We start from the raw sequence: 27,059 nt of genomic DNA on the forward strand, positions 1-27,059 counted from the left end.
GTCGGAGTCGGTGTAAGGGAAATTGAGGAGTCGGAGTCGCAGGTTTGGCTTACCGACTCCACAGCCCTGATGATACCACAGATTTTTTTTTTTTTTTGGTGGGTCTGGATTCAAAGAAAAAAAAAAAGTGAGTTGTGCAAACATTTTGTAATTAATCAAAGTATTTTATACTAGAATTCTGGCAAAGCACTGCTGACTTGGGGGTCTTGTATGATAATTGGCAGCTGAACTGATTGGTGCGTTTCTTGTGTGCGCTGGATGACGGCCAAAGAAGATGACAGCAGAAAACCACATAAGGAATGTCTTTATTGTGCGGATCAGATTGAGCAAAGGACAGATCACGGAATAGAGCAGCCGATACCGGACGGCGTACAACTACGTAATCATTTAGTTTTCCTCCCATCAGTAACAGTGGTACACAGACTTTCTACAGCGAGCCGCCATCATTAATACGGTCTTCTATAACACTTCGTTAGATACGATCATGTACTTCTGGCTGCATAAAGCAGTCTCATTAATACCATAACACAAAATCTGACTCCACCTAACTTGCCTTTCCCTTTAATAACGCCATCCCCTCCCCCACATCAGCTGCCTTCTTACGCTTCATTCATACCAACGTTAATCTGCATTATTCCTAGAAACACTTAAGTATGGGATAATCTCCATCATACTAGAGCCAAACAAGCGCACACTAGTTCAGTACAGACCTAATGGAATTTTTTTTTTTTTCACCAACCTGTGATTCTCCATGTGGAGAACTCAAAATGCCATCTTGCCCCAGGAGCTAAAGTTGTACAACAAGTGTAGAGCCAAAAAGGTCGGCGATCACTGGCCTAGACCTGTATGCCTGCCTGAACGGCCCCTAAACATTTAATTTGTCCATGTGCACATGAACTGATGGCCTGCATGGAGGAAAAAAAAAAAAGGCAGCATGTCCTCCTGTGGTCCATTTTACAGACCAGAATAAGGCATGAGAGGCAGCACGGTACCTGTGTGCATCTTGACCAGTCCAATTTACAATACAGACCTCCCAACCCCGGCCTTAAAGGGGTTGTCCAGTGAAAGGCTACAAGTCTGCAGGCACTGTGACTGTAGACTTGTAAATCCTCACATTGTTCACAGTGCGTGCACTAGGGGGATTCACAAGTCTGCAGTCAGACAGTGACTGCAGACTTGTAGCTTTACACCTCTTTAAAGTTCATTGTATTAAACATAACTTATAAAACTCAGTATTATCAATGCTCCAGCGCCACCAGGCCTATTTATGTCACAATCCCTATATAATCCTTTCTGAAAATTCACTTGACCAAGATGACAGAGGAGCAGCTTTGTCTGTCCTCATAAAATGCCATTTCTAGTGACTGGATTATACAGCCCTTCTGACACCGGCTTGTCAATATAAGTACACCAGCCTCATTAGGGCCAAGATCTGTTTATTAATGTATACCGCTTGATATGATGTATTCTCTTCTGATTTAGTCTAAAAGCAGTCACTAAAAAAAACAGATCTGAACTGGCTCTTACGTCCATTCTCTGCGTAGCTTTCTTATATCAAAGCACAATAGTCGGTAACAATTACCGCAAAATTAAGCACATATTTTTGAAAGTTAAAAAAAAAAAAACAAGACTTATTTTTTGTTGTAGAATTTCCCTAAAGAAGCACCAAAACATAAAAAAAAAAGCTCTCTAGCCATAACTGGTGCACAGTACAGTGAGGGATGGGGTAACAGGACACAGATTCTCCCAATGCTGAAAATGCACTAATCCCCCCCAGGCTCTATGCTGGACACAACCTAGTATTCATGTTAACATGTTTTTATCCCCTCCAAAATCAGATTAACTACCCTAATCACCCAGATTGCTGGACTTGTAATGGATAGTGAGGAACTGGAATAGATGGGGCCAGGAACGCATAAAATAAAAAAAAATTGCACCTTTTAAATAAATTTTTGGGGTGTCTAAATATATCAAAATCCCATACCTGGAGCGCTTTTTTTTTTTCCCAAAGAGGCCAAATTTTCTGTCATAACGGTCTTGGGGGGCAAGTGTTTTTGTCCAGATATCCTGGCCCGACCATGGGTTAGGTGTCGCCTAAATATATACCAAATTGGGCTGTTAGTTTTGACAGTGGAGCCAAGAGATCTGGCTGTAAGATGGTCACTATACAGTCAAATAGCATTTGGACTCTATTCACAGTGTGCTCAGTCCACACATGTGTCCCCCAATGAGTGGCTTGGAGAAAAGGACTTTACGGTGAGTACACAAAAATCCCTGTTTTTTTTTTTCTCAGTAGAAATACTTTAGCTTCCCCAGGTCCAAAGTAGAGACCCTGTTGCTGCCCGGTTTCTGTCTTATACAAGCAATCGGTGAGCTCAGCTATTCTGCCAATCGCCGATCTCATCGATCGGTGGCAGTGCTGCAACACTGCTGCAGCCAAACAGAATGAGCAGAGGTGGAGAGCCAGTGCTGGACCAGAGTAAGGCAAGTAATGTTAAGCTTGTATTTTATACCTACTGCAGCTTATATAGTCCAAAGATTTGTGAAAGGGAACAAGCCCTTTAAATACGTTGCCTTGATGGCTTCTGATCCCATTAATCAGAGGACACAAAGCCATGACACGACCATACAAATAAAGACTTTGATAATGCATAATTTCCAGCCATTAATCTCTAAATCCTTACAAATGTGGGTGGGATGGATAATATGGCTTTGAAAACCTAGGAAATAACAATAAGGGGTGTATTTCGGCACACAATTGCAGGATGTGTGTCACGGAGGTAACATGGTAGCAGGTAGTGGCCGAGGGCATGCAACTTTATGGGCCACCAGTTTGTAGGGAACGGAAACCATTGGCTGCTGCGATGTTCCCACATTTAGGCAAGAGGCATATTATACACCAGAAAATTAGGAACAAAACAAAGAAATATATAAATAGAAAACAGATAATATTTATAGGATTATTTACAGCTAGTAATAAGTGCAATATGTTAGTGTTCTCTAATACGACATCACAGTATTATATAAAAAGTTATCTCCCTATAGGAGCAGTTTTAGGGCCCCACAGCGCCAGCGGCTACATAAAATGATACTAAAAAGTATCATACAACTACATTTAATGCAGACCTATAATCTGCACAGTTCAGCTCCTACACGGTTGCCATGCATAAAATAGACCGTTTGTGCTTTTCTCCAGACCGTAGAAGACCACACGTATCGTACTAACAAAGACAACAAGTCACAGCAAAATTGTGCTGGTCGTACCTAAAGCTGAAGCTTGGAATAGCTGCGCATGGCCAACATTCAGGGGTCCGAGTATGGATAGATGTCTGGGTCTACTGGGGTCTCCTGACCCAAATTCGAGGCGGGAGAACTGCACGCATGTCAGATAACTCAGGCCCGTGAATGTTGGACGTGTGAAAAATCAGGCTTAGCCAGAGATTGTGTTGTCTGGTTTAGATGAAAGGGGCTTCTGCTAATATCAACATGGCTAGTGGTATAATATTGGTGACCAGGAGTATTGCACACCCTGTTGTGTGTACCAAAAAAAAAAAAACAAACCAAAAAACAACTTTGGGAAATCCTCTACATCTACTAACAATCAGGTATGAACCTGAAGATATCTGAAGGTCCTGTTATCCCACAGAAAAGTCAGACTAAAGAAGAGAAACCAGGCTACACCACCTCTTTAGCAGACCCTGGTTTGAGGATGAACTGTGAAGAATCCAGTCCTTCATAGCTCTTGTAGTCCGGTTTCACTCTTCATCGGTCCATAGGCATCAAAGCTTCAAAACGAGAAGTGTGGTCCAATCTGCTTCACCGATTTTGGAAGAAGACAGTCTCATTTTTCTAATCCCGACTACTGTCCTGACCAGAAGACCCAAGTTAAAGCTTGTGGGATGAAACAAGGTCACCATCTGAAAGTGGATTCCACTTTATATAGTAGATCACCGTGCTTGTTGGCCATCGTATGGGCTAGTGAGGAAGCCATAAGACTTCTTTATGATCAAGAATTAAAAATAATTTAGAAGGAAATAGACATTTGAATATATTAGGTCTAAGTGGTAGGTATACTGGAAGAATAAACAAAAACACTGAAGTTCTGCCGGTGGTCCTAACTACTCTGGGAGTGGGAGATAAGTTTGTATTTTGTTCGATTCTCACTGATTTCTTCTTTGGTTTTGTTAATACAAGTAAATATTTCCTGAAAAAGAACTTTGTACTCCGGCTGGGACACAGGGGAGCCGGGGGTGTGCTTTCCTGAATTTAAGGTATTTGGTGGAGAGTTGTCTGGAGATGACATGGTGGACAGCTTTGTGGTCTGGACAGACTTGTGACTGAAGAGGTCATCCTCCATCTGGCAACGGTGAAGAAGCTCCTCGTATTTAGCTTTAAGGGCACTGTACTGAGAGTCCACCTCATTGAGCAGAGAAATTCCTCTTTGTTTCACAGCCTCGGTCCTCCTGATACAGGTCTCCTCATGACCATTACGAATGGCTTCTGCAGTGACAGTGGGCAAGACCATCTCACTACTGCTCCTTTTTAAGGGCTTTTTTTCTCCTTCGGAGATTGGATCGAGCTCTGGATCCTTATCTGAAGTCTCTTTGAATGATATGAAGATGGATTCTGGTATCAGCTTCTCAACACTGCTAGAGAATACGCTGTCTGATCGACATATCTGACGCATTTCGGCCACCTCAGCTTCCAACTCTTCTGCCCGGGCATGACACGAATCCCTATCCTTGAGGATATTTTCTAACTCTGAGTTTTCCTTCAAGATCTGATTATATTCATCCTCTAAAGTCTCCCTCTTCTTGCGTTCTAGGCTGAGCTGTGCCTCCAGAACAGCCAGAGTTTTCTTGAGATGATCATTTTCTTCTTCAAGGGGACCAGGTTGAGTGTTTAGAGATGTGATCTTCTCAGCAAAGACGTGATCATAGACAAAATACCTGCAAAGTAAGAAAAATACTTAGTCTACCACCACCTCTAGTAAAACCTTTCAGATCAAACCTGGTAAACTACATTTTTTTGTTTTCACTACCAAGTGAAGAGATATAATTATCACTCTGACAACACTGCAAGCTTCAGATATGTTCACACATGTTGATTTTGCATAATTGGCACCATTACTGGATCCCTCAAATGAAAGGCTGCCACTTCCCTTTGGCTTTTCAGCAGGTCCACCCAATTATTAGTCCGTCTGTACACAAATATATGGGCCCTTTAAAGCCCAAGAGCTCCTAAAAAAAAGAGGAAGAAGAGAAATGGGCCCCCACTTACCTCTTGGGCCCCTGTGTGGCCACACAGGTTGCACCATTGATACGTCCACCCCTACCTCTGATTCAATAGTGCTAGTAAAAAGCAAAAAGGAGTACAAGGAAAAATAAAAACAAGCGAGAGTTGAAGGATGAGGTTGCAAAGCGTGAGAAGGCAGAACGGGGTAAAGGGGGATGGAGAGATCTCCTGGATGTCAGGAAGGAGAGGAGTCCACCATGACGTATCAGGAGCCTGATCACCCTGGACTTTGCGTTAGTGAAATCGAAGAACTGTTTTTTTTTCCTCAGCCCAGCTAATAATCTGTGGTCATCAGGAAGATAGAAGCTAATCATCTGTTTTCTGTCTGGAGTACATATGGGACGTCATGTCCTTCCGTGAAGGGCAGCAAGTCTAGGTGCTACATGCAAGTTTGGCCATGACATGTATCAAAGCCAGGCCCAATGTAGATATGGATATATTTAGCGTCTTGAAGTCACACAAGGTATATCAACAAAGGAAGAGACATTTTTAGGCTTTCCCATTAATTTGGCTTCAGATCTCAATATTCAAAAAAAATATGTTAAAGGAAATTTGCCAAGACAATTTTGCTACTAAAACTAGTGGCATGGCTGACTAGGTCCCAATGAAAAAAAAAAAAATAAAATCTACACATTTTGTAGTAATCTGATAATCCAGCACGAGGAATCGAGTGTTGAAGCAATATGCAAATTGACCTGGAAGTGCATTGAGGCGGTGTCTGTGTACATTAGATGCACCCACAATGCACTTACAGGTTAGTTCACATGTGGCTTTAAAGTCCTCAGCGTTGGCTCATGGGCTTACTACAAAATAGGCATCACTTTTATTTCTGCATTAATTTTGACGATCACTTTGAAAAAAAAAAAAAAAAGCATACAATAAAGTTGGCGTAAAAATTTACCATGAAAAAAAAAAATATATATTTTCAGCCACATCATTTCTTAAACTTACTTGCGCAGGTCATAGAGTTCCTTCAGACAGGAGAGGCTGTGGGTTGACCTCGAGTGCTCAAACGTCTCACGGCTACGACACTTTTTCAGCTCTTCCACCTGTTTCTGTAGATCGTCAATGTGAATCTGCAGACCTTCAATAGCCTCTGTCAAACTGAACAAGAGAAAATAAAACAAATGTTTGCAAGAGTGCATTCACAAGAAGCGAGGCGTATGTATACTCATAGCTTAGGCCACACTGCTGACATCTCTTCTCACGGAGACCATTTTGTCCTGCATTGGAGGAGAGCGCCTACCTAGGGCAGACCTCATTAGAAGACACAGCTTTGCCGGTACAGAAGATCAATTCCACCTTCTGCCATTTGCTAGAAGAGTCGTTAAGAGGAGAATATGGCACCATAGAAAGCAGACCACCAGATAGGTTATGTTGGGGGACAGTGTTGCTCTCGGGAAAGTCAGGAGGCCCCACATATACATTAGATCAGGGGTGGACATATCATTGGTGCAACCATACAAGGCCCCAAGAGGTAACGGGGCCACTTCCACATCCAAAATATGGGAATTGTGCACTATGATGAGCTATTGGACTGCAAAGGGCCCATGTATTGTTCTTGCCAGTGCATTAGAGGTCTGGTTAATACCACGGCTCAGCCAACTTTTATCTAAGGTGTATGTGGTGCAAGGGGGAGGGAGGTCTTAAACTCATGGCCTGCTTTATACGTGTCCCGATTGTGATGCACAAGTAGCCAACAGGTCATTTACTAAATAGCTTCATATGTTCTTTCCAGGATAAACCTACTCAGGACATTAAGGCGCATTTTGGCACCCACAGCCAACACCTTTCACATGTAGGAAGAGCTCTGCTTCCAGATTAATGGGTGGAATCTCGCCTACAAGTTTTGATGGTCATTAATCGGAAGGATTCTTGCTTTGGTAATAGCGTAACCCATGTGCCTCTACATTTGAGAGTGTACCTGCATTAAGAACAGACATTATGAGCAAACAGACAAAAAAAAAAAAAAAAAGTATAACGTATTAGTCAATATTATAGCAGATCAGGTAGAGGAGAATTACTGCAGTGGGATCAGTGACAAATAGTTTAAGAAATTGAAAACATCCTCTCTATAATCTCATGATCCTGTGTGCACTCCATCATCATTATCTTGTCAGTTTAGCAGTAATTTCATGCACAAAAATTAAGGTCTTCCCAGTAACATCACAAATTACACTTCCAAGCAATACATACTCCTCCATCTGGGTCAGCGAGTCTGCTCTCATTAAAGCATGCAGCCATGTAACTTAGGAAACAGGGCAAGTGTAAAGCTACAGTACAAAGCTAAATTACAGTACATGTGTAAAAAAAAAAAAAATCCTACTGAAATGTCTGGGGAGGGGGGAGGATCATACACAAACACACCACCATCATAATAAAAAAGGGAAGATAAAGCACTTGGCAGTCTGTTCCATATAGGCCAATTACAACCTACAACTGGGACGCTCCACAATAATGCACAAAATAGCAGTCCACACTTATTCCCTGGGAACCTAGGACAAAAGTCCAAATCCAATTTATCACAAATGGTATAGACGTCTATTAATAAATCAAGCGGACATGTCTAAACACAAAAAAAAAAAAAAAGCATCAGAAATGAAATACAGAACTAGGTAGAGGGAAAGAACAGATACTAGAAATGCAGATCAAGATACAAACGGGATACAAAAGGGCTACACAATAATACGAAATAGGCCATAAACTAAAGAACATCCAGATAACGCAGGGAATGTATAGGAGCCAGGATAGGGAAATGGCCAATCACACCTGGTGACAAAACCAGGACGGTGCGATCACTGCACCTTAATTACAGGGTGAGGCAAGTGACCACTAGTCCTACTTAGAGCCGGGTTAAGACCCTTCCATAGCGCAACACAACCTAGTATCCGCTGAACCGTCCACCCTACCCAGGGCAGGCAAGTGTCACAGCAACGCTCATCACAGTGGTGGCCATCTTGTTTTATGGCATGGGGCAACTTGATTTATTAAAAAGGGGTTATCCCAGAATATCTTTTCCCCAACTCTGTAGTCTAATAATCTCTCTAAAGAGACCCAGCCATGCCTTCAGACCCTCTTTTTTTTTTTTTTTTTTTACGGCTCCCCATCCTCTGTAATCATGTTTTTGCTCAGTGTGACGTAGGCCTTCCGTCAAGTGTTGCCCATGTGACCATTGTAAACTACATTTCCCATAACCACCTGCTTCTCGTCCAAGCTATCGACTCTCCTTCATACATAGAGGACATTAGCTGTTTGCCCAAATGCTGTGTGATCTGCCATTGGCAATCAAATGTAATTACTGCCTGTGACTCCATCACCGTGTACAAAGATCTCTAGTCCTCCAATTCTGTACATACACACATATTCCCCCTAAGTGTCCTCTCTTGGCTCCAAAAACCATCTTTGTTGCCCGTAACAACCAATCACAGTGCAGCTTTCACTTTACCGCAGCGGTTTTAAAAATTAAAAAGGAGAGTTCCGCTTGGTTGCCATAGGCAACAAAGACAGTTTCTATTGTACGTATTATAAAGGCCCAGTTGTATATAGGTAGGCCTCGTCCATTATGACAAAGATTCATGCTTTTAATTAACAAAAACAAATAAAAAACAAGTAGTCCCACATCCAATAGTGATTTAAGAGGGCGCTCCCTACTGAGCATGTGCGACCTGTCACGAAAGATCTATAGGACGTAACCATGGCCAACAGAGTAGATATAAAGCCCCTGACGTGAGGTTTTCAGGGGGCGATAGCTGAAGCAGTGAGCAGTTTTGGAAGTTTATTGCATTTGATGAATGTTATTTACGATAGGATTTTAAGTCCATCGAGCTATGGTTGATATAATGGGGGAAGAGAGATGCCGGGAAGAGCGCAAACTGAACACGGGGGACCGTCAATCACATCCACGGGGCAGTGACTGGAGCTACTGAATACGGACTAGTGTCAGTGAGTAAACGCTTTTTCTTGCAGTTTTAGCCCCCAGACAAAATCGAGAGATTGTTAACACGGTTTCCCCTCCACCAGGCCACCCACCTTGCAATCTTCTGCTGTGATGAGCGACTCTCCAGTACCAGCTTCTGATTGGCATCTTCTAATTCTCTGGCTGTGACATCAAGCTGCTCATACACCTTGGCGTGCTGCTCGTTCATCCGCCTCAGTAAATCCACCTGTTTTGTCAGGTACTGGCAGGAAGAGAACATCATGAGAGTAAAAATATCTGCACCCACTTTATTCAGGAAGACCTTTAACATTTTACTACAATACATATGTGGCAGAAAACAGATATTAATGGACAGGGAGAATCTATACACAGACCAGACAGAATGGCGGCATGCAACAGAGCAGGAGAGGAAGGGGAATTATATTAGAATATAATCTGTTGCTCCTTGATTAAAATATCAGTTTTAGTTCATATGCAAATGAGGCTTAAGTGCTCTGGGAGTGTCAAAGCACTTACCAAGCACAGTCAAGGCACGGCGGCGGGACAGTCAAGGCACGGCGGCGGGACAGTCAAGGCACGGCGGCGGGACAGTCAAGGCACGGCGGCGGGACAGTCAAGGCACGGCGGCGGGACAGTCAAGGCACGGCGGCGGGACAGTCAAGGCACGGCGGCGGGACAGTCAAGGCACGGCGGCGGGACAGTCAAGGCACGGCGGCGGGACAGTCAAGGCACGGCGGCGGGACAGTCAAGGCACGGCGGCGGGACAGTCAAGGCACGGCGGCGGGACAGTCAGTCAATATTCTTGGGAGAAGCTGTAGGGAGCTTTACATTTTCCTTGCAGGTCTCAGTGATCAACAGGGGTGACCTGGTTAAGCGGTGGGAGTTGTTCATTTACAAGCCTGGTTCAATGGGAAGCCTCAATTGGTTACATTATAGCACATACATTATGTACATAATACAGTCAAGCATGGTGGTGGCAGCGCCATGATTTGAGGCTGCACGACTGCTGCAGGTTGTGGGAAGCTGCAGTTCATTGGGAGAACCACAAATGTCAACATGCACTGTGACACACTGAGGCAAAGCACAGTCCTCACCCTACGGAAAACTGGACCGCAAGGCAGTACCGCAAGGCAGTATTCCAACATAACGACCCTAAACACCATAAAGATGACCACTGCCTTGTTAAAGAAACTGAGGGTGAAGGTGCTGGACTGGCCAAGCATGTCTCCAGACCTAAACCTTATTGAAAATCTGTGGGACATCAAACAGAAGGGGGAGGAGCACAAGGTCTCCAACATCCACCAGCTCCATGATGTCACTATTCCATTATCGGTATTGCAATATAAATTAATGCAGACAATCAGAACTGTCATAATTGACCTCTGGAGGAAGAGAGAGCAGTCTCAGTTCTCACTTCTCCCAAATGTCACGATTTGTCCGAAAGAGGGGAGAGTGATTCCAGCGCTGATGGCTGCAGGGCTCGCATGACAAATGTCACACAAGCCCTGGGACAGCCAGTGATAACTCCGTTGGAACGGGACTGTCACTGGAAGTGCTACTATTTTACTGGGGGGAATCAGTCATTCAGAAGGTGTTGTCCAAGTAGTGGACAACTCCTTTAACTAAAGCTACAAAAGGGTATTTGATTTAAGGAAGAATGTCACTGCATAGAGAGGTCTCTGGAACTCTACAGCTGCTTTAGGCCTGAGTATTTATTGCAAAGTATGGATTAACCTGAAGTGCATCAATATGACCCATTTCAGATAAGCACCTTTCTATAGGATGGGCAGGAATCCTGGGATGCGGGCTACTGAGAGCGAAAAGAAAAGGCAGAATTTTGAGTACAGCTCTGGGTAAAACATAGGAGACAATTAGAATCTGACATGTAGCCCGAAGACATCCAAAGTAGGTGATCTCAATCTCTGCGCAGAAGTAGGAGTAGACAATGGTGAGCGGCAGGAAAAGCTTGGTACCTCAATTTCCTGGATCTGTTCCTGGTTGGTGGCGTACATCTGCTGCAGAGACTCCTCAAGCTCAGTGTTGCGGTCTAGTAATGTCTTGCCAAGCTCGGCAGCAAGTTGCAGATCTGGAAATAATCACAATAGAGATTGTATAAAAGCTGGAAATGAGTGGGCTATAAAATATGAAGATCATAATATGTGCAAATAATTAACAGTGTCTATATGACCTTTGGGTGATCTGTTTGTAAAGGATCCAGTTGGGACAAAAATAAAATTAAAAATAAAATAAACGCAAGCTAATTCAACATGGAAACTTTGGCTTTAGTTCTATATCCATGTTTGGTCCATTTTGGATAGATCTGTCTGGGCATATGGAGTGTTTAAAGAGAATATGTCAGCAAGTTTTTATATGTAATCTGAGAGCAGCATGATGTAGGGACCGAGACCCTGAATCCAGCGATGTATCACTTAGTTTACTGGGTGCTGCAGTTGTGACACTGTTTTCTGTGCTGCAGATCTAGCAGAGCTCAGAATGCTGATCAGCTCTACATTAACTTGACAACCTGCTGCACCTGCCACCATCAGCATCAACACCTATCCCTGCCGTTTAACCCCCTAGACACTGCTGTTGATAACATCTAGATGCTGTTGCTGCTAACAAAAGGGAGGGGTGGGCTTTCTTTTTAGCACCATACGCTCATGTATATAGAATTGGCCTCGTAGTTTAATGGAGGCTGAAAAATGAAAAATTTACTTTTTTCTTGGTTGAAAATTCCTGACAACCGTATTTAATACCTTGAGAGGTTGTGCTATTAAAGTGCAATTTTTCATTTTGGGGTGGAGAGCCAACATAAGTCTCTAAAAAGTCACTTCCAAACTGAAAAAGGTCACAAAAACAACAACAAAAAAAAAAAAAAGTGTACTGTAAATTTCACTGAAAGAACTAAAATAAATCTGCTTTTAAGATGTTAACCGTTACAGAAAAAAAAAAAAACGACATTTGAAAAATGCTACTGATGTAAATAGAACTATGGGGATTATTACGGTAACTTTTGTGTTCCAATTTAATAAGTATAAACATTAGAAAGTGAAAAAAAATGCAAATTCTTAGAAATTTTTCAACTATTTTCACGAATAAATGGAAACCATGTCGCCCTGAATTTAGCACTAACACAGAGGTGAACACAGGCAAGAAGAGGGCCCTTGTACCAGAACAGTATATGGGCCCTTTACATCCCAATAACATGTCTGGGACAGAAGCTGCAGGCTGCACTGAAGTGGAAAGCGGCTCCTTTACCTTGATCTCCATCCACGTAATAAAGTACAACGTATCCCAAAAAAAAAAAATAAAAAAAAAAATTATGATATATATCTCTCTCTCTCTATATATATATATATCTATCTATATATCTATCTATCTCTCTCTCTCTCTCAATCACTGGGAAATGTTGAAACATTCCAGCGTTATTGCCATATAAAGTGACATGGCACAAGTGAAAATTTGGGCATGGCACTAAGTGGTTAGCCAACACATTCTTTAGGTACATCTGTATAAAAGGTTTGATCTCTGCTTGCAAAAGGCAACACACAATTATGAGAAAAGAAAATGCCCTGTAAAAGCTGAAGTCGTATTGTTCCCTTAATCTGGGAGGTGCTGGGACCAGTTCAAACGACAGATTACGGAGAGTTGTGTACAACGTCAGCATCCATACATTTACATTGTATGGGATCACATACATCTCCAGATGTCACCAGGCATAACGAGCCATTCTGTAACCCACATTATAGTTATGAGTAACCATTTTCTATTCATTGGGAAGGCATAAAAAAAAAAAAAAAAAAAAGAAAAAGAAAAATGAGTAACCAACTTTAGAGAAAAGATACTATTCGCACAGGACCCTGAATCCATGGATGTATCACTTACTGGGCTATTTTGCACAATTTTGATAACATTTACAGTTTTAAAAAGCTGTAGATCTACAAGTTCTCTGAATGCGGAGCCCTGTATATCCCTGCTCACACTACTGGTTACAGAAAGCTTCATACACTGTGCATAGGCAGAAAGTGGCCAATCACTGGTGGGGCGGGGTTATACAGAACTGATGAAGTAACAATGCAAAGATTTTACATAGTATTTTTCCGGCCAACAATCTGCTACATATACTAAACGTGCACATACCCTTAACAGCTACGTCCACCACTGATATAGTTCTGTTTTAGAACATGCTATTTGCTGGTCTGGGAATCTTAGGACAAATCTTTTAGTGTAAAATAAATTTCAGATGGTTCATAAAGTTTTTTTGTTTTTTTTTTAATTGTTGATTTTTTTTTTCCCTTAAAACTTTCCAGGTTATGGTCTATGAAAAAAATAAAAAAATCTTGCAATTTTCATAACGGACGAATAGGCCTAACACTACATTCAAGCTTCTTGTTCTGTACCGGATACAGAGTAACCATACAAGGATCATTGATGGACAGCGGATAAGATGCCACGCAGGAAGGGAGCATGTAATAGGCAAGATAAAATACGTATATGTAGGTTACAGAGTCTCTACATAGTCTGTAACTCAGCTAGTTCTATTTAGTTCACTAGAAAGTGAAGTCTCGTTAATCATTAGACGGGACATTATCTTATCCGTAATGATCCGATATGGAAGTAGAACCAGAATTAATTCCTTTATCTCTAGGTTTGCCCGGTTTTACAGCTACCTATGACATGAATACACATATACTGCGAGGCTCTCACATTATGGTGTTCAGCATACACGTCTACATCTCAAATAGGTCTATAGAAAATCCTTCTCGTGTCCACCATACGCGACGGTGTGTATGGTTTCTGGGCAGACCACAGAACAGTACTCCAGACCCAATAGGGGGCGCTGAGTAAACGCCAAGCGGCCCCTATTAGGTCCAAAAGTGTGGGAACTGGCTGCCACGAGAGGTGGCGAGTTCTCCTTCAATGGAAGTCATTAAGTGGAGGCTGGACAGACATCTGTCTGAGACGGTTTAGTGAATCCTGCACTGAACAGAGGGTTGGACAACATGACCCAGGAGGTCCCTTCCAACTCTACCATTACGTTAAAGGGAATCGGTGATGTTGAACATGGCAACTGATCAGCGGGCAGGATGTTGTTATAAAGCAGGAGGAGCTGATACACATTTTTGTGAGAAAAGTTCCAGCAAACCTTGGATTCTATTAATTGAAATACCTGGTATTTGTATGCAGGAGTCCAGTGGGCAGTGCTACTCAGTGATTACATAGTAACATAGTTTTGAAGGCTGAAGGAAGACCTTGTGTCCATCTAGTTCAGTCTACTTTTAGTGCAGCTGTTCTGCATTTTTGATCCTGGGGAAGGCAAAAAACCCACAGAGTAGCAGCCAATTTTCTCCATAGGGAAAAAATTCCTTCCCCTAAGCTGGGTCAACCATCTACCTATAATCTGTTATTCGTAACCTTCTATACTGTTACAAGAAAAGCATCCATTCCTTTCTTAAATTCATTCAGTGAGTTGGCCATCACCACTTTCTCAGGAAGAGAATTCCAGAGCCTCATTGCTCTTACCGTGAAGATCCCTCTTCTATGCTGGTGCAGAAATTGTCTTTCCTCCAAACGAAGAGAATGCCCCCTTGTTCTTGTCACAGTCCTTGGTACAAACAGTTCATTGGAGAGATCTCTGTATTGCCCTCTGATATACTTGTTCATATATATTAAGTCTCCCCTAAGTCTTCTCTTTTCTAGAGTAAACACCTAATTTTGATAACCTTTCTGGGTGAACCAACTCCATTTATCATTTTAGTAGCCCGCCTTTGAACCCTTTCAAGTTCAGTAATGTCTTTCTTGAGCACCAGCGTCCAAAATTGCACACAATACTCCAAGTTTGGTCTGACGAGTGATTTGTACAGAGGGAGAATTATGTTTTCATCTCGTGTCCCCAGACCTCTTCTAATGCATCCTATGACCCTATTTGCTTTGGTGGCAGCTGCCTGACACTGGGCACTCCAATTTAGCTTCTTATGGACTAAGATGCCCAAGTCTTTTTCCATGTCTGATTTCCCCAGCAGTTTCCCATTTAGTAAGTAATTGTAGCATCTGTTTCTCCTCCCCATGTGCATAACCTTACACTTATCTGTGTTAAACCTCATTTGCCATTTTTCAGCCCAATTCTCCAATTTACTCAAATCTGTCTGTAGTTGCAAACTGTCCTCCTTTGTGTTAACTACCTTACATAGTTTTTTATCATCTGCAAATACTGATATTTTACTGTGTAAGCCATCCACTAGATCATTAATAAATATATTAAATAGTAGGGGGCCCAATACAGAACCCTGTGGTACCCCACTAGTAACCCTGGCCCAATCTGAGTATGCCCCATTAATAACCACTCTTTGTTTTCTATCACTAAGCCAGCTACCTACCCATCTACACACATTTTCCCCCAGCCCGAGCTTTCTCATCTTACTTACCAATCTTTTATGTGGGACAGTGTCAAATGCTTTAGAGAAGTCGAGATAAATGACATCCAATGATTCTCCTTGGTCCATTTGAGAGCTTACATCCTCATAGAAGCTGATCAGGTTAGTTTGACAGGAGCGATCCTTCATAAATCCATGTTGATATGGAGTTAAACATTTATTAACATTGAGATATTCCATAATGGTATCCTTTAGAAACCCTTCAAAAATGTTACCCACAACAGATGTTAAGCTTACCGGCCTATAGTTTCCAGGTTCCCTTTTACACCCCTTTTTGAATATTGGTACCACATTTGCTTGCCGCCAATCAAAAGGAACAGAACCTGACAGTCTTCCCTGAAAGACTGCATGCAGAGATAACAGTCAGACCGCTGAGTAGGACTGCACATTGGACTCATTTACATACATACACCAGGGATTTCAGCTTATAAAAACTCTGCGCACCCGCCAGCCCTCACACTCCCCCCCCCCCCCCAACTGCTGTGCGCACCCGCCAGCCCTCACACTCCCCCCCCCCCAACTGCTGTGCGCACCCGCCAGCCCTCACACTCCCCCCCCCCCCCCCAACTGCTGTGCGCACCCGCCAGCCCTCACACTCCCCCCCCCCCCCCAACTGCTGTGCGCACCCGCCAGCCCTCACACTCCCCCCCCCAACTGCGGTGCGCACCCACCAGCCCTCACACTCCCCCCCCCCCCCCCCCCCCAACTGCGGTGCGCACCCGCCAGCCCTCACTCCCCCCCCCCCCAACTGCGGTGCGCACCCGCCAGCCCTCACACTCCGCCCCCCCCCCCAACTGCGGTGCGCACCCGCCAGCCCTCACACTCCGCCCCCCCCCCCCCAACTGCGGTGCGCACCCGCCAGCCCTCACACTCCGCCCCCCCCCCCCAACTGCTGTGCGCACCCGCCAGCCCTCACACTCCCCCCCCCCCCCCCAACTGCTGTGCGCACCCGCCAGCCCTCACACTCCCCCCCCCCCCCCCAACTGCGGTGCGCACCCGCCAGCCCTCACTCCCCCCCCCCCCCAACTGCGGTGCGCACCCGCCAGCCCTCACACTCCGCCCCCCCCCCCCCCCCCCAACTGCGGTGCGCACCCGCCAGCCCTCACACTCCCCCCCCCCCCCAACTGCGGTGCGCACGCGCCAGCCCTCACACTCCCCCCCCCCCCCCCAACTGCGGTGCGCACGCGCCAGCCCTCACTCCCCCCCCCCCCAACTGCGGTGCGCACCCGCCAGCCCTCACACTCCGCCCCCCCCCCCCCCCCCAACTGCGGTGCGCACCCGCCAGCCCTCACACTCCCCCCCCCCCCCAACTGCGGTGCGCACGCGCCAGCCCTCACACTCCCCCCCCCCCCCCCAACTGCGGTGCGCACCCGCCAGCCCTCACACTTCCCCCCCCCCCCCCCCCCAACTGCGGTGCGCACGCGCCAGCCCTCACCCCCCCCGCGCGGTGCGCACCCGCCAGCCCTCACCCCCCCGCGCGGTGCGCACCCGCCAGCCCTCACCCCCCCCGCGCGGTGCGCACCCGCCAGCCCTCACCCCCCCCCGCGCGGTGCGCACCCGCCAGCCCTCACCCCCCCCGCGCGGTGCGCACCCGCCAGCCCTCACCCCCCCCGCGCGGTGCGCACCCGCCAGCCCTCACCCCCCCCACCAACTGCACCATGCACCCTCTCAATACACCAATGCTACAGTACTACAGTAGATCTGGTGATTACTGTATACTCTCGGGCCTGGTGCAAGTTAAATCACCACATGAGGACATAATTCAGAGCACATAGTCAAGAGAGGAGCACATACTGGCTAAGATCACACCGCAACCATGTATATAGGTTTATGTAAACTGCCAAATGCCCCTTAAAAAAAAAAAAAATTATATATATCTCCCCCCACACTGCAGGATGTCATTCGCTATCCAGCGCTGGCCTTTCCACACAGCACTGAGAATTACAGCAACATCCATGACTAAGTAGATGGAGGCGAGCACAGCTGCACGGGACACAGAGGGGTCATTCACAGACAGGACAACGAGAAAACGAGCGATGCAAATTATTAGGCCTCAGAAAATGGCTTCACACAGATATATACAAACATCATTCAAGAGCCACAAGAACGTGGTGTGTGGACACAGCGGACAGCCAGGCCCTTTATTACATACATTACTTCGTTAAGAAAACTTAAAGGCCTATTTATTAAAAGAGAGGGGGGAAAGTCGGTTGCCAATAGCAACCAGGGATCTGCTTTCATTTTTTTACAACACTCTGGTAAAGTGAAAGCTGCGCGGTGATTGGCTGCGATGGACAATAAATGGGATTTCTTTTAGACACTTTTGCCCCTCTTTCTTGTCAGACCCTCAAAGCATCAGGGAAGACAACATTGCTGTAGCGCTTACAAAGGATTCATTAGAACAGGGAGGGCAGCGGCCATTGTGTGACCCATTTACAGGCCCGAATATTAAACGATGGGAGGTCAATAAGAATAGACGCCATTGTTTATGGTCTATTTCAGCATTTGTAGGCGGCTTCCTCAGCCAGATCCTCGCTATGTCTGAGAAGCTGCTAAACTTACCACAGACAATCACTTTTTTTTCTTTCAGTGTGTTTTTGCCGCAAGTCTGAGGAGATTTCTGAGATCTCATGCACGTGCTTATCTTATCCTGGCAGATTTGAAGCACTTAAATCTGCAGCATGTAAATTCTTGCACTCATTATAAGAGAAAAAAAAAAATGCAGGAAAAATTACACAAGTGTTTTTACACAGTGTTTTTTGAGCCAACACATTTTTTTTTTCAGCGGAAGATATTGCACATGTGCACATACCATTAAATGAGTCGTCTGGATTTGAGTAAAGAGGCATTTACACTGCTAAATAATCACACTGGTTTCACGACTATCTTGCCACGTAAAGAGTCTGCCGATGACGATGAGCAGGAAAAAATGCTCATTTATGGGGTAAAATGATTTTATGTGCAGCACAGATTTAAAAAAAAAAAAAAAAAAAAACGAACAAAAAAAAAAAAAACACAATCATCCTCGGCGGTTCATTGTCCTGTGTAAACAAGATTTGCACTGCCAAGAACTATGGCAGCCCGTGGGCACTGAGCAATCAAGTGCACATTGTTTCACTTGGTCTGGCTGTGTATTATATATATATATATATATATATATATATATATATATATATATATATATATATTAAAAAAACAACACACTGATCGACAGAAGCTTACAACTCACATTGTGCCGCCGGTTGGTCCATATAAACAGACCGTAACTCCTTAACAACGCGTGATGGGAATAGTAGATCATGAGCAGGTGTCAGTTGCCGCACCATGACCTGTATACCTGCCACCGTGTGAAAACACTGACGGCTTTGTGCCGACAGCGGTCAGTGACAGCTGACCACCACGGCTACAGATGCCATCAACCCTAAACCCCATTACCCAGATTTCCAACGCACCAGGGAGAGCCAGGCAAAAGCACCAAAACTGGAGAATCTGATGTGATGCACCACTTCTGGGGAAGTTGTGGGCTGGTATTTTACAGCTGGGAAGGGCCCAATAACCAGGGACCTTCCCAGCCTGATAATAGTAGCTGTCAGCTGTCTACTTCACCTTTGCTGGTTACCAAAAAATAGGGGGGGGGGGGGTCACATCATTCATTTTCATTTATTAGCTTCATACAAAGCTTTTCAATAAGTTCCATATGCAAAGCACTAAAGGCTGCAATTTTATATTATGTCAGGGGAAGAAGGGTGGGATAAATAATAAATCTGCAGAATCTCCATCTATCTATATAAAATAGCATTCATTGCCATCTAAAAAAAAAAGCAGGTGGAAAAAAAAAAAGTATTAAAAAACATGTGCTTTTTTCTGCCAAGAGATGTAGAAATGGTGCAGAAATTTCTGCATCCAGATACATAACCTGTGCGCGCACCCTTGAGTCCTCTTACAGTGTAGGAATATAATGAGGCAGCATTCCAAGGAGCGCTCATTTCCCGACTAGCTAGCACACAGAGGCTCCAGCTTCCAAATCCAATAGGAAATAAAGTTGTGATTTTACTGCTAATCCATTAAAAAGATATACCCATCATATTACACTAAACACTAGAATTGCCCCCCCAGCTTGGTTGATCTGAGGGTCCATAGCACATGGTCTACTCCGGTGATAAACTGCACCATATGGCTGATAGAACTCAGAGCACTGGGCCGGATTCATCACTGCATTTGCACCTATTGGTCTAGTTTGTCGTTTTTCATTTGCACCCAAGACTTCTTATAATTTGCACCTTTTTTTAAAGTCTACTTTATATGTGTTTTTTTGTGGTTCACCATTGTTGAAGGGATTTTCAGATGTTTTCAGCCGATTCATCTACATCAATTGTGACTTTATAAAAAGGTGCAAACGTTGGCACAAATGTGCTCCAGTCTACCTTTACCTGGAGTGATTTTATGCAAAACAGATTTGGTGCAAATTTTGCGCCATTTAACAAAATGTGCGACTGGGCGAAAAATTGCAAAAATGGGTCAAAGACCAAAAAAAGTGCATTTTTTCATTTTGCGCAAAATTCATGAACCGCATTTGAAGAATTTGGATTAAAAAAAAAAAATAAAAAAAAAATAATGAAGGCCCATTGTGCTTTTTTTTTTTTTGCACCATCCTCTACTCTTCTAGTTTTGGGGTCTGCGTGGAATTAGAAGTCAACCATCAATTCCCCCCCACAAAGAGAGAGCTGTTCTGACATTTTAACTTATCCCATTTAAAATAAATGGGCTTCAGCTTTAATAACAGACAGGACAAAGATGGCGCTGTTTCTGTAATAAAATATATTAAATAAAAAAAAAGTTTCTCTAATTCTAGAGGATCCCTTTAAGCATACAGCAAGTAACCCATCCACTATGCACAAGGGCAGCAGATATTCCCATCAGACAGAATATACTTTTTTCCCGCAGAGATAAACGGTACGTTGGATGTTTTGCTGGAGGGATATTAACACAGGATGAATATACGGTAAATGAACAGGAATCAGGATCTCCGGCTCACACGCTCAGGATTTCTTGGAGGCATTTGAGGAAACTGCTGAACTAAAAGGAATGTGCAAACACAATGGAGAGAAGCAAAAATAAAAAATAAATAATAGCTTCTAACGTAACACAAGGAGACATTCCCCGGCAGATTATGTAACAGCCTGCCGCAATGAAGCAGCAAAAAAAGAAAAAGGAGTATAAACCCAAAGGAGACTTCAGGGTCACTTTACTGATGGGGATTACACCCCCTCCTTGTGTTATCACTAGTCCGTATCACAGGCTGCCGATCACCGAGCAAACATAAGTCGGGTGAAAGGATCTTTTGTGCTGCAGAAAAGATCAATGCTCTCTGCAGCACAAACTGACTGAGCACTTAGATCCATTAATTTATAGATGATAGTGGCATGTAGGATTCAGACGAGTGCAGCATGGGCACACAGAAAAAGGGTCATCCAAAAGTCTTTATGAACTCCACCGAATACTTACCTCCCGCACTAGTGCTCCCCCCTAACTGATCACGTGATATTGACAGCAGATTAGCTTACAATGATTGGCAGCAGCCTTTACTATTCTGCCAGAGAAGGAGTCCGCTCTGATGGAATAGTAAAGGCTGCAGCTGATTACCAGCCACTGATTGGCTGCAGGGGTCATAGAATCGTAGAGTTGGAAGGGACCTCCTGGGCCATCTGGTCCAACCCCCTGCTCAAAGCAGGATTCGCTAAATCATCCCAGTCAGATGTCTGTCCAGCCTCTCTTTGAAGACTTCCATTGAAGGAGAACTCACCACTTCTCATGGCAGCTTGTTCCACTCATTGATCACTCTGTCAAAAAGTTTTTTCTAATATCTAATCTGTGTCTCCTCCCATTCAGTTTCATCCCATTGCTTCTAGTCTTTCCTTGTGCAAATGAGAATAAAGTTGATCCTTCTACAATGTGACAGCCCTTGAGATATTTGTAGACAGCTATTAAGTCTCCTCTCAGTCTTCGCTTTTGCAAACTAAACAATCCCAATATGACAATGGTGTGAGACTAGTGCGCGAGCAGCGCTGTGATCAGGGAAGTGTCCAGCTGCGGTCACTCCCTTTAAAGACAAGACTGCTCGGATCAATGTGTATTACTGCAGGTCTCCTAAAGCTTCAGAGATTACAGTATGCTGTTCGTTTGGTCAGCTAGTAGCTGCAATCATTGTACCATGGGCGCAAAAATGTCACCATAGGGCTCAAGCAGGGCTGTGGAGTCGGAGTCGTGGAGTCGGTGCTCATTTTGGTGGAGTCGGAGTCGGTATAAAATGGACCGACTCCGACAATATATAATAAATTGGGTACAGTAATTCAATGCAGGATGTGCTGAATATTTTTTCATAGGAGTTTGGGAAAGTTATGAAATGTCCTATAAATGGCTGTTATATTCCTGATCTAAGGCTACATTCACACACAGCGTTTTTCCTGCGTTTTTTGAGGATACGTTTTTCAGCTGCAAAAGCAGATCAGCTTTTTAAAAAACTGCATCACCTGAAAGGTTTTTGAGCTCATAGATAATGTTTTCAATAGCAAAAGCAGATTAGAAATCTGCTCTATCCATTTATCCATATCTGTCTATCCATATCGTATCTGTACCAAAAAGAATGAAAACCGGGTAGTACACCAATATATATTCTGTTCTATCTAAATATCTTGATTATTGGATCATAAAAATGATTAAATGTCTGAGGTTCACATTGTACTACAATAAATTTTTCACTTAAATATAAGCAATATGTGTGGGAGTCGGAGTCGGTGTAAGGGAAATTGAGGAGTCGGAGTCACAGGTTTGGCTTACCGACTCCACAGCCCTGGGCTCAAGGCATCATTTGTGGGGGTGGGTTGTTCTGTTGTGTTGGTTGACATTTTTGTGCTAAATTCTTCAAAAGGGCACTCGTGGTACTTAAGCTACATACATACATCCATGTGAATTGTCCACGTGCGGCTCGATTTTTTACCAAACGACACAAATCCACAGAGACACATCCGTGGAAATCAGAGCCACGTGCGAGACCCGTAAGACCCCGATTTTGAGGATAAGGATAGGGCTTACATAGGACTGCACGCTGACACCTGACACGAATGTGCGACTGTAGCTTAAGGATACATTCCTTGTTCTAGAACAGATCTACAATGTACAGGTGTGAGGCCTGTGTGTACTTGGCGCAGCAGGCTGTTCAGCAGCACACACTCCCCCTGGGGCTGAAGAGTACAGACTCCACGTGCCGCCATATAGTACGGTATGGCAGAAATATTCTCTTCTAGGAACGATGTTTTCATGTCGCCGCACGACACTGGAACAGGAGGCCTTGTGATGAGCACTACAAAACATTAACAGTTAATGATCAATCGATTAACCCGACAGCCATCCCTCGCCAGGTGCACGGCGTGGACGCAGTCCGCTCTAGAGTCCACATCGCAGATTAGCAGTCCTATTGCATAAGCCATCAGCCCCGATGCAGATCACGGAGCTCAGCAGAATTCACTGCGGTTCCTGCAGTTTTTACTTGGGAAAAAACAGCCTCAGAGACGATGGCACAACACAGACACTGTAAAGGAAGGGTTCACCAGACTCCTATTTTAGGGACTGTGCTACCTAGAGCCCAACAACTTGACTGTACAGGAGGGACGGCCATCAGAGTCAGGCCAAACGGTGCACGTGTGCCTATAAAAGGGGCTGTCCCGACAGTAGAAAAAACTATTTAAGATATGGATTCATTAAATATAAGAAACGGAAACATACTTGCCTTACAGAAGCTACATGGATCTAGCACAAACCTCCGCAGCAGCCTGCACCGTATACACGGGGGGCGGTGGAAGGAGAGTTTGGCGCAGTTTCATATTTTAATCAATCCGTGCAAAACAAAAAATTATGACGGACCAACCCTTTAATCCATACCCGGTGAGCTCCCTCAAGTGGTGACTTCTGGTAGCTAAAACAGATGGATCTACACAAAAAAAATAAAAAATCCCGAGCACTTGCACGGCAATGGCGTTTTGACATTGATGTGCATTATGTCCATTTTCTTGGTGCTTTTTCCCCGCATGAAAAAGATGTGTGCACACAAACACTTAAAAAAATTTTTCGAGGAGCTTTGAAGAGTTTCCTCTAAGTTTATGCTCTTAGAACTCGGTAAGGCTACGTGCACACTGAGCCTTTTTTGCTGAGTATTTGGAGACATTCAGTTTCTGGTTCAAACACTCCTCAAAAATCTACGTGCGCACAGCCTTGGGGAGTTTTTGGTTGAAATTTTTCTTTTTCTGAACTTTGCTGGTAAAGTTTTAGAATAGGAAAAAGTTTTCCCCAAGTATTTCTCAGGGGATGCGCACACGGTCTTTTCGGAGCAGAAACTACTTCTATGCACGACATCTGATGCTTAAGTTCTCTTACACAAAACCGCTTCAGGAAAAAGCCAGAGTTTGTTTTTTTTGTTTCTTCGCCGCCTATATCTTCTATTACAGAAGGTGCAAACGAGCGCATTTCGCTCCAAGTGCAATCCAACAAAATATCGGACCAACGTATGGGGCCGAGAACTTAGCCAATATTTTCCTGGGACAGTCTCAGACGCTGCATGACCACGTTGGATCCGCTATTCAGATCGCACTCGGCCATGCAAGCCATTAAGTGTGTGGGGGGAAAAAAAAAAAAACAAAAAACAGACTGCACTCGGATGACATCTGAGTCTCTCAAATGAGAGAATCTACAGCACTTGCCCAAGAATGAACATGTCAAGCAGTTAAAAGTAGTAATAAAATACTTAACGTCTGCACAGCAATGTCGTTTTCACATTGCTGCGCATTATGTCCATTCTTTTGTGGGACTTTTTTCCGGGTAGATTCTGGGTGGAATCCGCTTGAAAAATACACTGAGTGCACATGGCTACGGTACTCAAAGTTAGTTTTTTTGTAGGAGGTTTGAGTGTTTCTGCTATAAAAACCTCCTTGAAAAAAACATCTTAAAAAAATGTGTTTAGGCTAGTTTCACACTTGCTTTTTTTTGCAGCGCGTTTTTCCCGCAAAAAAACGCATTGAAAAAACGCATACAAAAGCATACAACTGCTGCGTTTTTTTCAAGCATTTTTATGAGCATGCATGAAAAAAACGCAGCATTTTTATGCGTTTGTATGCGTTTTTAGTGCGTTTTTACCGCGTTTGCGTTTTTTTCCAACATTAGGTGGCCCCTCACACTAACCCAAACCATGACTTTACTAACCCTAACCCTGACCCTTAACCAAACCATACTTAACCCTAACCCAAACCCTAAACCCTAACTAACCCTAACCCTGACCCTAACCCTTAACCAAACCATACTTAACCCTAACCCAAACCCTAACTAACCCTAACCCTTAACCAAACCATACTTAACCCTAACCCTAACCCTTAACCAAACCATACTTAACCCTAACCCAAACCCTAACTAACCTTAACCCTAACCCTGACCCTAACCCTTAACCAAACCATACTTAACCCTAACCCTGACCCTAACCAAACCATACTTAACCCTAACCCTGACCCTAACCCTTAACCAAACCATACTTAACCCTAACCCTGACCCTAACCCCAACCCTAACCCTGACCCTAAACCCCCTTAACTAACCCCAACTCTAACCCAAACCCCTAAATTCCATGGTTAACAAAAAAAAAAAAAAACGCATGTGCAAAAAAACGCATACATGAGCATGCCAGTGCGCACGTATGCGCATCCATAGGCTATAATGGCAATTTTTAGCGCAAAACGTGCGCATATGTGCGCATGCGCTTTTTTGCAGGGCCAAAAAATGCAACATGCTGCGTCTGGAAAATACAAACGCACACCCCAAAAAAACGCAGCGCATGAAAATCGCATACGTGCGCTTACCAGCGCGCAGGTATGCGCACCCATGTTAAATATAGGGGAAAAAACGCATGCGCAGGTATGCGTTTTTTTCCAGCGCAAAAAAACGCAAATGTGAAACCAGCCTTAGAGGAGGATTTTAGAGCGGAGTCTCTCCGCAAGAATCAGCATGAACACAGCAGGTGAATAGAGAATGTAAGGATCGGGTATACCATCCCCTTAAGGAAAAAAAAAAATTGGATTAAATTCCGAGCTCTCCTATAAGCCTAAATCGGGTTAACCATAATATCTAATAAATGTGATGTGTGGGATAGGATTCTGTGACTCACGCTACAGCGCTGAAGGACATGACTGTTAAAGGGACGGCGTCCGGGATTGCATCAAGCACCCCACATCCGCCACACTGCAAGGCATGTACACAATACACGCAGCGATCACTGATCGGACGATTGTAGTGCGCCAGACATAGGAACAATGGAGACCCACACTCTATAGGACAAAACCCAGGATATACTACGGGGCACAAGCTGGTGTTCGTGCAACACATAGAAGCACGTTCACACCGCGGCCGCTTAACGGGCAAAACCGAAGATGGAAACAAGATGAACCAATATCCTGTTGTAGATAGTGATACTGCATATAAATAACATGGGATACTTCGTAAAAAGAAAAAGTGTAAAAGCCGTCTCACGGCGACGAGGCATGCCCACCACAATGGGCTTATCCTGAACATTAAACCTCACCTTGTGTACGACAATGTAACGGGGAGAGCAAAAATTCAAAAAAATAAAAATAAAAGTTCACTGCAGGGATAGAATTTGTTCCAATGTCATCAATAATACATAAAGTGTACGGCACTGATAACGGGGCGCCCTTTAGCGAAAAATCAGCACCTGAGGCGTAAACCGTCATGTCACCGGATTGTTGGCGAAGCCGAGGATTTTATTTTTACAAGTGGCTGCGAAGGATCTCAGGTGATCGTTACTGATCGCTTCCAAAATAAATCAGACCAATTGCCTGGTGTGAGGGATTGTAACCAGAGCAGAATAGTGAGATATGTATATATATGGCAGTGTTCAGATGAGGCGTTTCCTGGCCATTCTGCACCCCCATGATGACCGCTGACATCCCAGTATGAAGGGTGGAGCCCCCAGACCCAGGCTGCTCTCACCTTGCTGCAGGTCCTGCTGATCGTACCACGGCTCGTCCTCCTTGATCTCAAACTCCTCCACATTGCTGTCGGTTAACATGATGGCAGGTCGGACGGAGCTCCGCTCTCCCGGGACTCCCGGCTGCAGCAGGCGGCGGCGGGGACTGATGCTGCTGACAGCTTCTTCTGCTCTGTCTCCAACTTGCTCCTCCCGCCTCCTCCATCCCCCCCGAACCACCGACGGAAACTGCCGAACTCCTCCGAACAGCGCCGCAACGTGGCATTCGGAGTGTGTGTCGTCAAATTTCCAGATGGGAAGGACAGTTTACAAACTAACCAATCAAATCTCGGGGTAAAGAAAGGGCGGTTA

The 27,059-nt window shown here is 44.4% G+C and overlaps 1 protein-coding gene across 1 annotated transcript; it reads right to left on the minus strand.

The window, feature by feature from the left end:
* Positions 1 to 287: 287 nt before the first annotated feature.
* Positions 288 to 27,001, minus strand: LOC141047732 (cerebellar degeneration-related protein 2-like). Its single transcript, XM_073542986.1, has 5 exons — positions 26,711 to 27,001; positions 11,206 to 11,318; positions 9,325 to 9,473; positions 6,247 to 6,399; positions 288 to 4,949 (listed from the first exon to the last, which is right to left on the minus strand). Exons 1-5 carry the CDS (start codon positions 26,787 to 26,789, stop codon positions 4,115 to 4,117), a joined length of 1,329 nt encoding a protein of 442 aa, XP_073399087.1. The 5' UTR covers positions 26,790 to 27,001; the 3' UTR covers positions 288 to 4,114.
* Positions 27,002 to 27,059: the final 58 nt, after the last annotated feature.

Source organism: Dendrobates tinctorius, unplaced genomic scaffold, assembly GCF_039654945.1.
Source record: "Dendrobates tinctorius isolate UK_male_01 unplaced genomic scaffold, ASM3965494v1 ptg000129l, whole genome shotgun sequence".
In the NCBI taxonomy this organism is placed as follows: Eukaryota; Metazoa; Chordata; class Amphibia; order Anura; family Dendrobatidae; genus Dendrobates; species Dendrobates tinctorius.